We start from the raw sequence: 11657 nt of genomic DNA, 5'->3' as shown, positions 1-11657 counted from the left end.
TGGGGCGATTCCCACAACAGAAGCAGTCTCAGGCTCAGCTTCTTCAGCATTATCTGCTGCGAAGGCATCAAGGTTGAGAGTCGGATAAAGCTTTCTAACCTCATCCAGGCAGGCATCAAAACCGGTATCGTAACCGAAGTGATACAGTTTGTCCAGCTCCTTGGCTCTTTCATCCAAACCCTTATATTCGGCCACTACCACGGCCGCCTGTGAGACTGCTCGAGCCTCAATCTCTGCCTGTAGAGTTGCCCTGTCCGCAAACACCGCGGACTCTAGGACAATCCGTTGTTGAGCCAACCAATCCGCCACCATTTGTTGCTCTGTCTCGAGCTTCTCTTTTGTCACCTCGAGCCCGACTTGGCATCCGTAACCCTGAACTTCAAGTCTTCGTTAGCCCAGCGTAAACGCTTGACTTCAGGTTCAGCCACATCCAAGTGAGCTTGGAGTTGATTGACCTCACCCTAAAGCGCAAGTTCTCTTGCTCGACCCTCAGCAATAGCCTTCTTTAGCTCCTCCCGCTCCGTAGATAAAGCTTTCAGCATCTTCTCAAGCTCGACCTGCAGGGCGTCTTGCTCTGCCTTCTCAACCACAAACTTGGCCCACTCCACTTCGAGCCGCTCCATCTCCTTCAGCCTCTCCTTCACTTCCACCATCATTGGTAGTGACTAGTAACATACGGCCACATAATCGTTCATGAAGCTAACGTGGCAGCGGGAAAGAGTGTCAGCTATCCGCATCTCTGGAGCATGCTTAGCCGCCCAAGAGTTCAATTGAGCCATGTGAAAACTAGGAGGCAAGACCCCTGGAGAGGGTGCAGAAGCTCCTCCCCTTGGAGAGGATGCGGAAGCTCCTCTAACCCCGCTGCCGCGGAAGCTTGGGCAGCCGCTTCGGGCGTGTTCGCATATCCGACAAGGACATTACCTTGGCCGATCAGGGGCTCGGCCTTGGGAACAACAGGGGGGACTGCAGATCGTGCAGGGACAGGCATGTCAAGTGTCTCCCCCACTACCTCTCTCCTTACCCCAGAAGGACCCGCAATAGCCAAAGGGGTAACTTTGGAAACCTGCTCCTCTGTAGAAGGTGATGAGATGGTGATGGGCTCGATTCTAGCAGGGGCCTCAGCAGCTGGAATCTCAGGAGCGGGGGTCAGAACAACAACAGGAACAGCCTCAGAAGGGGCTGTAGTAGGTTCGGCTCTAGCTGATTTTACAACTAGGGCAACTTCGACCTCGTCCTCAGACGCCTTCCTCTTGCTCGTCGTCGTCTTCGTTCTTAGTTCGGATGAGAGGACGACATCCATCGAAGGGTGCGGGGGCCTTCTCCTCTTTGAACCGCCTGCCTCCATCCCTGCAAAAGAAAGAGGAATCAACCCAGAGACTCACGATATGGATGAAAGTCAGATAGTTAGTCTCCAAAAGCCCTAACTCTGCTTACCCAAGGCAAAGAGGGTGGGCTGAACTCTACAAAAGCCAAAAGATATTAAGTTCTCCTGACTGATGAGGTCGAACCAGGCATGCTGGTCCGCGGGGAGCACTCGGACTCGGTCGACTTGTCGCTTTTGAAGGACAGAGAGGTCAGGGGCCCCTTTTGGCTGGACTGCAAACAAAAGCGAAGAACGAATTTAAATATATAAAAATGAATTAAGGATGACGTGCGATTAGAAGAAAAGTCCAACTTAAATTGGCGAATTGGGTAAGGACTCGGACACACAAGCGGTCCAATTCGGAAGCTAGGGCCTCCTATTCTCCCGAATCCCAAAACCACTTCCCCTTCTAGTCTTTATTAGAAGAAGGGAGTTGAGTTACTAGACCCGGAAGGCATGAGGGCCTAGCCGAGAAATACCACCAAGCCTTATCTATGTTATCATATTTAGCCATGTACAAATAGAGAAACTCGTCTGGCGTCAGCCTCTGGTTCTCCGCCTGGTGCCAGAGGACAAAAGTGGAGGCGAAGATCCTACGAAAATTCGGGACCAGCTACCCCGGCGTGATTTTTAGCTACGCTGTTAGCTCGCGCAAGAAAGGATGGATGAGGAATGGAAGCCCGCATTGGAGGGCACAAACGAAGATAGCAATCTCTCCCTCAACCGGAGATCCTGCTTGGTCTGTAGGGGTGGGGGCTCGGATGTGAACCGAGTCGGAGATCTGATAATCTTCGCGGACTTGAGCCATCTGGGACTCGACCATGACTGATCCCCTGGGGACTGATGGTTTCGTTCTGCCTCCCTTGGGGCCCTCCTACGACCGCCCCGCGGGATCTCTTAGGACCCTCTTCGGCCCTTTACCTCAACTCTTAGTCATTTGACTTGCGGTTCCTCGGGCCGGAGGTGGAGCGTAAAGGAGGACGGCCTCGAAAGGACCTTCGGATTCCCTAGGTCCCAAGGCGGTAGTCTCCGGTTCAGACTCTGAACCAGCCCCTCGGACCTCTTCCATTTCATCAGAGTTGCTCGACATGAAGGAAAAAAGGCATTTAAGTGGAGGAAGACTCACAATGTTGTAGGTGACCTCCTCCGACAGGAACTCCCCTAACTCTGATGGCTTCCGTTGAGCTGAATCTCTTCTCTGACGGTCGGGAATCCTTTTTTCTGGTAAAGGGCGATTTCTGGTGGAGGGCGATTTTCTGCAGGAGGGCGATTTTCGGCAAAGGATGATTCGCAAGGGGAGAATTGAGGAAATGAAAGAATGCGTGCGCGAGAAGTGTTAAAGGTAGGAACGAGAGGGGTTTATATAACCACCTTATTACTCAGTGTCATTATTGCAAACGGCCACTCCCAAAGCCAAGGCAGCTTGATACTGACACCAGAGGACACGTGGAAGAGAGCTATAGGTCTGAACCCATGCTTCAAGGTCAGAGTCTCTTTCGCATTTAATGTCATTAATGATGTAGGTGGCCCCTCGTCCCTCTACATACACGTGGCGCTATCTCCTTCACTCCGCCGATTGCGAATCGAAACCGTCGCCACGCATCGTCCGCTAAATGAATAGGAGCCAAAGGGTTACGGCCGCTGTACAGCATGATCTGAGGCATATGTATCGCATTAATGGCGCCCCAATCATCGCAATCGCCATCATGAGCAGACGCATGGGATCGACGTTTCATTTCCTTAGGTATTTACTTTCTAAATCCGGGCTCGGACCAAGAGAGTAGGGGGCTTCTGTTATGGGGAAATCCAATTCAACTAGTCAAGCTAGCTGCGAACCTCTGAGCTCGGAAGGGAGGCCTCGGAAATATACGAATGAGAGGCAGGGCCAAGTCCTCTCTCTGTCCATCCTGACTCCGAGCAGTGAGCAGATGACATTTCAGTTCAAAGGTCAATCTACTTTTTAATCTTAGTCCGAGGCCATGAGCCGAAGTAAAGGCTATGCGACCAACTCCGACTACGAGTGCTCGAACTCGACTTAGACGAGGTCAAGGCTTAGGCCAGATGTGATTACTCCGAGTGCCGAACCAAGGGCTATCCAAATGCAGACGTGACCGAAGATCTCGCCCAAAGATATGTACCCTTAAGACACGATACACAGCCCGAATCCCTGGATTGTAATAGTATCTCCACGATCACAATATCTTACTGATTGAGCAGATCACAGCGAGATTAACAAACGTGGATCGCCCGACCCACAGGTATAAATATCGGGGGACCCCATTACTACAGGTACGCAATATCTCGTGCCCTCTCTCTACATTGAACTTAGACCTAGATTCCCTGGCCTGACTTAGGCATCGGAGGGTCCCCCGGCATAGTTAGGGTCTCCTTTGCTGACCTTTTTGTGCAGGACCAGGGTCCGTCGAAGGTCCGCCGCATTGAGCGAAGGGTGGTCCAGATTTTGACCTCAACATGTGTTGCTAGGCATGATGATGTGAAGATGACCCATATTTGTCCCCATCATCGTAGCCTTCCCCTAATGATGTAGATATGGCAGAGCATCAACCGTTCATTTTTTACTCATTGAAATAATACTAAGACAAAATAATAATAATAATAATAATAATAATAAATAAATAAATTGAGCATCTTCTAAAAGTAAATAATATGTATTTTTCATCCTAATGATGTGATGATTAGACAAGTCTATTTAATCTAGGTTTCCAATTCCTGGCACCGGCTCCTCCACACTAATGGGTCCCACGGTCCAACCTTTTGATTTGTCGCTCACATGCGTGTTGTTGCTATTCAATTCAAACATGAATCAATCCAAAATTAAGACAAATTAATACAATCTTAATTTTGTTTATAGAGAAAGTATATGCCAGGCATGCTAAAATCTTGATCAACTTGAATCGAACTAAATGCCTTATAAATACATGTACCAAAATAGTCAGATTAGAACTAGATCGATGAAGATTGGCCTAATTACTCGACCACCAGTTGACAAGATAGATCAAGTAATTTATGAAGGGAATGATTAGCCCCTTAGATAAATTCTTTTTTATTTAAAAACTGAAACTTTTGTCACATGTTGATCAGGTTTGCCTACAAAATTAATATACGAAAGTAAAACATAAATTTAAAGGTTGAATGCTAATTTTATTCATATAAATGAAGATTTAGTAAATGGGCGTATAAAAGTAAATAAAGTAGAAAATTGAATGATCACCATAACTTGGACAGTCGTGGAAAAAACTACGACAGTCATGACTTTTGGTCTCAGAGTGTGACCGAGGAATCACCAAATAAGGATTTAGGGATTTGAAGGGAATTCGACGAATGGTCATGGATATTTTACATAAATTAACCCGACTTACTGTAATTATGTATTAGATGGAAGTAAAAAATTAAACTAGGCTAAACTTATCAATCCGAACTTGCTACAACAGGGTGTTGAACAGAAGTGGATAGTCTAAAAATGAGCTATACTAAAATATGTCCTGAATGTATGATAGACAGTTGAGCTGAAAAAAGTCAAATGATTTCAATTTGAGCTGAAAAAGTTAAATGATTTCAATTAATGAGGGTCCCGGAGCTCTTTCTTCTTTGCTGCTTTTATAAACTTCTACCTTCTTTGCTGCTTTTATAAACTTGAAAAGGTAATGGCCTTGCATACCATCCCCAAACTTTCTAAATCCATGGGTTGCCCAATACTTCTTCTACATCTCCGTCCAAGTGTGCAGTGGTGGCATCTTGCTCATCGGTTCTAACTATGACAAGCAAAGTGTAAACACATACCTACAATTGGGCGTTTTGTGTCGGCATCTTGCTTATCGGTCCTAACTATGACAGGTAGAGTGTAAACGCATATATCTACATTTGGGCGCTTTCCAACTCAATAGTTTTGAAGTTCTGTTGGAGCTAAGAGTTCTATATAACCATTTTGGCAAGAAATACACATTTCAAATTTCAGGTGTCAGACACAGCCAGTAGATGAGAACCAAGTGCCTCGCCTAGTCAATCACGATGACGCTTAAAATGCAAAACAGCCACTCTCTATATTCCAACACGCAACTTTCTCAAAGGGAGCACAAAGGCACAACCAGCGCACCATCAACTACAAATGCGCTAGTCATAACAACTTTATTTATAAAATATTCATTGCCACTATTATCACCTTTTTAATTTAATTATTAAATATTAATCATTCGCATATTAAGTCAAGTCTTTAGGTCTGTCCGACACAACCAGGAATCAAATCGAATAGATTTGAGTGTGGGGTTTTTGAACAATGGTTCGAGTTACAGGCATCATCTTCTCTCCACAATACAAAGGCAGAATTTAAAGAGTAATACACTGGATGAAAAAAAAAAAAATCAGATTCATGCTTTCGTATTCAAGCTCAAGAATAACCATTCACCGAACTGATTGGCTACTGTCTAGCAGGTGCATCTGGGCAAAAACAGTATAGTTCTTCAAGAGTTCCCAGGTCTGCTTCAGAATGAAATTTTCTGAGGAAAATAAGATGTGATTCTTTTGCCTGAGCAATATGAGGCTAATAACTTCAACACAAGCACCACAGCCCATGTTCTCATCAAGCAACTCTTTTCTACATCAGAAATTATTTCTCCATCCTGTTTTTGGTAAATTGACTCCATAGTCCATACAAACCTAAGGTCATGTCTCATTTAAGAGAACATTCCAATACAGGGAGAAAAAACTGCCATGTAAACCCTTGCTTCCATATGTTTATATACAACATCCAAGATTTCTACTTGGCAAGTGAGAAGGATAAATGCCAAAGTTGATGTGGTTTCTCCTTGTTTGGTGGGGTGGCATGCACGGAGCAAGGTTCAGAAGCTCTGAAAGCCGCATGCCCAGGAGCAGCGCAACCAACCACTTTAAGGAGACCAGTATCCAGATCAGTGCAGAAAATCTTTCATTGGATCATCATGGTGGACTTTCTTCATTCTGTAAGCCTCCATGTCCTCCGCGGTCACCTGTACACACGACATGATATAAAACCAGGTGGCACAAAAATGGCAAGTATTTCACAATTGCATTGACTGATCAATAAAGGCAATATACCTCATGATTCCACTTCACGTTGTATTTTCTCTTTCTTTCATCTCTCTCTTCCCTCTTTCTTTCATCCTCCTGTCCAACCATAAACACAAAGTAAGCTGCTGAAAATCTCTCCAGAGGTTACATAACTTGAAACTTGGTTTGGTCAAGTACTAGATCGAGAGTTTCGGATCCAAAGGTTTATGATCTAATCTAATATTTGGAGTATCACTGCTTGACCAGGGTTTTTTTTTTTTTTTTTTCGTTCCATGTTACTTGGTTGACACTTAAGTGCTCAATTGATTTTTAAGAAACGAAATTACAACTTAAACACTTGACCAGGGCTTTTTTTTTTTGTTTTTGTTCCATGTACTTGGTTGACACTTTCAAGTGCTCAATTGAATTTTAAGAAACAAAATTACAACTTCAACCTCAGTTTCCATAGACCCAAGACAAGTTTACTTTCTTTAAAAAAAAAATTTAATTAATTAATTAATTAATTAAAAAAAAAAAAAAACTGATAGAGCCAAGCTGACCCTGAAATGTTCTTGTCTGCTAATCCACATTTTGTACATTGCATCATCACAGGCAGATAGCGAAATTTACCTTCTTGAGGGCTTCAGCAAGTAGCTTTTGGTCAAGAACCAAATCCTCAGGAACATCAGTTCCCCATGTAGCAAGCCTTTTCTCTTCCACTGCTGCGGGCTTCTCTGTATGATGCAGACATGTTAGTGTATAGACAGGACAATCATATGATAAAAATTGCAGAAACTTCAGTTGTTGAGAAAGACAGCATGGAGTAGGTACAAAAGCAAACTTTTTTTAGAGAGAGAGAGAGAGAGAGAGAGAGAGAGAGATTTGTTAATAGCAAATGGAAAACATTAGCCTCCCTCTCTCACCAAAGAGTCGGCAGAATAGTTAGCCACTCTCCCCAAATGGAGAAATGAAATGTTTATCTTGGAGTCTATGTCCTGAACTTCACTGAACAAAAAGGAGAGTCTCCAATGTCATAAGCACAAGAGGCCCAAGGGATGGCATTCTTGCAGTCCCTTTCATGATAAATGGGCCACAGAATCTTGCACAAAAAAAATTCTTAACGCCTTCTCTAAAAGCGATAACCACCACAACACTGGCATCTCCAAGCCAGAGTACTCCAGAGAAAGACATGGAAAAGATTAACGATTTGCATCAAAAAGTTGATTAATGGTGATCATGTGCCAATCACAATACGACATAATTCAGGCATCAGTTAAAGGATGGCCAGAGACTAACCAGAAATATAACAATCAATTAGAATGAAATGATAAATGTAATTCAGATCCTGGATGATATTTCAGGAAAACCACATTCACTGGTCTTTTCTACTAACCTTCTGTAGCTTCTTTACGAGCCATATTAGCCTTCATGAGATCAGCAGCAGCTTCAGCGGCCTCAATTCCAGCAGAGCCTGTACAATAGCTGTTCCGGATAATTTGCTTGCAGCATTTGTAGCCCCATTGATGATCCTTCCACCACGAACCCCAAACAGTTGTGTGGTTATTGATATAAACATCTTCTTCATACTTGCTCCTTGGAAGGGATGTCTCCTGCAAATACACCGTCATACTAAATTAGCTCCTCCACAAAAAGATTGAGAAAATTGAAAGACGATCACCAACTGTAGAACTTCTGCAGCTACCAACAGTTCCTCAGAAGCGGTCAACCTAAACCATCAATTTCCAAATAATTGAAAGAAAATTATCTTCTTTGTTCTTAGTGAAATTGTTCTCAGTGAAATGAGCAATGCAAGGGTTCTGTATCAGTTCATCAAGACAACCATAATTCACCTTCCATAATTCACCTTTTTCCTTTGCTTGTAGGGATTTTTATTATTCAGTTATATATTTTTATGCTGATATTAATTTAAAACTTATAGCACAAAGTGTTTGGGATATAATCAGTCTAACTGAAGGTGTGGCCCATGGTAGGGTGGCATGGCAGAACAGGATTCATCTAGCTGACCCCAATTAATTGGAATAAGGCTTAGATGATGATGATGATGATGATGATGATGATGATAGCACAAAGTTTGAGAAGTGGCCAAAGAACTTGGGAAGTGAGTGTACCTGACTTGTGATTTGGGATATTCTGCGTAAGGTGCAATGTGTAATACAGTAACACTTTGATGATTTGGGACAATATGCCCAACTTGGAATCGCTTTTTCTTCTTCACCAAAAATCAGTAAAGCTCTTTTTTATAGTAAAGTTCTTTTCTAATTTTCTAATTGATCAACCAAAAGGAGCCCAAGAAGCATATGTATAATCAGTAACTTAGTTGATATTAGATTAGATTAGATTAGATTAGATTAGATTAGATTATATATATATGAAAGGTGTAACTTAGTTGATATTCAAAAACCCAAAACAAAGAAATCCAATTCTTTTTTTCATCAGCCAAATGCCACTTTTTTCCAACGCCATTGTATATTCAAGAAAAAGGTAAAAAGAACATATATTATTAAAACATTTCTTTTTAAGGTAAATTTCTTGGAAGAGAAAAAAAAAAAGAAAAGGAAAGACAAAAATTCTTTAACACTATAATGATATGTATTGCATGGTGTATATCGATGGGATGCTCAATTAGTTTTAAATTCTTCTCATTTATTTATATTTATATTTTCAGATTTTTTTTTAAGAAAATCAGAAAAAATCTTATGATTTACAATAAGGTTTTTGATTCGATATGATTCAACCCCTACCACGATTTGCTATAGGATAACGATTTTGACAAACTTGTGTGTTAGCTTATGTAATTTTATAAGCATAGAAATAGTAGCGAGTACAAAGTACAAACACCTATGCTGGAGATCTTAGTTCTTTGGGGAAAAGCTCTGTTGTATCAACTAGTGAACAAAATAATTCAAGGAGATGACCTTCATTGCATATTTAAAGATTTCCATCTTGGAAACTCTGTATACCTTTTTTTCTGGTATAGCTTGTAGTAGCGATGTGATAACTGATGTCCCATAATAAATGAAATATGCATGCCTCAAATGACAGCAGAACTTACCTGGCCCTTTATAATTCTACCAGCACGATCATATTCAACCTCTCTCTCACTTTGTCCAAGGAGAAGCTCTCTTGGAAGTTCCTCTTCAGAAGCTGCATTGCCATACTTCTCCATGATGGTGTCTTTCATTTGGGACTTCAGCTTCTCCTTAATAACCTTGTAATTCTTAAACAGAAGCTCAGCTTGAGAAGGAGCTGCCTGCATGTGGATATCCTGTCCTTTCTCAAAAGCTTCCCAAGAATGAATATTGAGTTGCTTGAACTCCAATGCTTGCCCACTGACTCTGTACTGGTTGTCACCCTGAAGGACGGTACAGTCAATGATGCAATTTAATATGATATCAACATGATCATAATAAGAATATTTGCTTTAGCAAAAATAGAAGAATAATAATTGGTTCACTAACTACAGAGTGTCCAAGGTTTTTGCAAGGCACTTACCTCATAGAACTTTTCATTCGGATCACTATCAGGAAGAGGATCCTCACGCATAGACCGGGTTTTTGGATCATAATGTGCAGAATTGACATCGAGATTCAGAAGGTATTTTGCTGTGTCCTCTCGAATACGGAGATTCCTGGACAAAAATATTCCAGTTACAGATATGTTACAGAACAAATGCACAGAAGCATGAGAAATATTCCCTCTTTATGTGAAAGAAAACCAATGCGAGAAACCTAGTAGTATGTGGATTACCGTCTTGGCCAAAGGCCAAACTAATCAATGTGTCAATTAATAAACATAAGCAGGAACAATCCTGATAATGAACCCTCACAAAACTTTGTACCTTCAGGAAAAAGAAAAAGGGAGAGAGAAGAACATTCCTGATAATGAACGCCTTCAAAATTACCTGACGGTTCCTGTGCTTCCACCACCTGTGGTACGAACACGTTTCTCCACTTTTGCAAAGTCCATCTGTTTGCTCTCATCCACTTTGGCTTCATCAATCTTCAAGGCATCTTCATCATCCTCCTCGTCACTAACCTCAACTTCAGCAGCATCCTGGTTATTGTTTTTCTCTTCTAACTTCTTCAGCTGCTGCTCTTTTAGGTATTTCCTTCTGGCCTCATCTCTTGCTTCATATCTCTCAATAACACGAGCATAAGTGGACGGATCATATCCATTCCAACGATCGCGTTTTCCATCATAATCCAGCTCAAAAGCTTCTATTTTCTCATCAGGTGCTATGTGCTTGTTTGTCCATTTTGCTCCCAATTTCCTTGGTCTCTCCATGCACGACTTTGTATCATGTGTCATCGCCCCACAACTACAGCACAAAAGTAACTCAAATGGCTTATGACTTCCATTGACCCAAAGGAAATTACGTGTAATTGATTCTAAGAGAATTAACAACAGGGGACCAAAACTCAAAAGTGATAATAAAGACATGTATTGAAATCAAACTGTGTGAAACTGTCAATTAACCAATTCCCAAACCTGTAAGATGAAAAGGTGTGATGACGACTATATAACCAGGGAATTCCATTTTCATAGTAATCACTTCGCCAGATAGATATGCAAGGCATGGGTATTGGACAAAAATTGACACTTATATTATACAGAAAAGCTTTATATATCTCTTCTTGTTTTCACAAATTACTGACATAGTTTTGATGTATGTCCATATCTGAAACCAGTTGTGTTACACTTATTACTTAACTGCTATTTTTTTAAGGTTAAACTACTATATTATATGTGTGTGGTAATGTAGCATACAACTCATATTTAAAAAATTACTAGCATGTATCTATGAGAAATGGCCCAGTTCTCTCAGAGCACTACGAGTTATAGTGCTCCAAGTTGCATGGGTTCAGTTGGACAGTCCATTCAATCGATATGAACTCTGCATTAAGTCTGAAACAAATTCCATAGGCTATTATAATCATACTGATCGGATAATGCGTAATCCATCTTTGATTTGGCATTATTTTCTACAATCATCCATTTTGAAGCCATGGCTGGTAAGGTTATAATTGCCTAAAATAAGTGAGTCTTTAGAATCACAAGCAATCCATCATAGTCCCTAACAAGAAGATGGATCAAATTATTGATTGGACCTATTTTGTATAAAATTTCTTGACCTTTCATATTAAAGACCATTGATAAATTGGTCAATATTTGTCAGATCAGTGTGATGCTGGCATGGTAGCCCATGAGAAATGTACACTGAAGCTAATGA

General features: G+C 41.5%; 1 protein-coding gene across 1 annotated transcript; it reads right to left on the bottom strand.

The window, feature by feature from the left end:
• Positions 1 to 5960: 5960 nt before the first annotated feature.
• On the bottom strand, positions 5961 to 10882 carry LOC131240375 (pre-mRNA-splicing factor SLU7-like). The gene is made up of 7 exons (XM_058238558.1): positions 10329 to 10882; positions 9920 to 10055; positions 9480 to 9779; positions 7800 to 8016; positions 7037 to 7140; positions 6455 to 6523; positions 5961 to 6366 (listed from the first exon to the last, which is right to left on the bottom strand). Exons 1-7 carry the CDS (start codon positions 10865 to 10867, stop codon positions 6289 to 6291), a joined length of 1443 nt encoding a protein of 480 aa, XP_058094541.1. The 5' UTR covers positions 10868 to 10882; the 3' UTR covers positions 5961 to 6288.
• Positions 10883 to 11657: the final 775 nt, after the last annotated feature.

This window comes from Magnolia sinica, chromosome 3, assembly GCF_029962835.1.
Source record: "Magnolia sinica isolate HGM2019 chromosome 3, MsV1, whole genome shotgun sequence".
In the NCBI taxonomy this organism is placed as follows: domain Eukaryota; kingdom Viridiplantae; phylum Streptophyta; class Magnoliopsida; order Magnoliales; family Magnoliaceae; genus Magnolia; species Magnolia sinica.
Note: the sequence above shows the minus strand (reverse complement) of the source record. Positions and strands in the feature narration are given on the sequence as shown.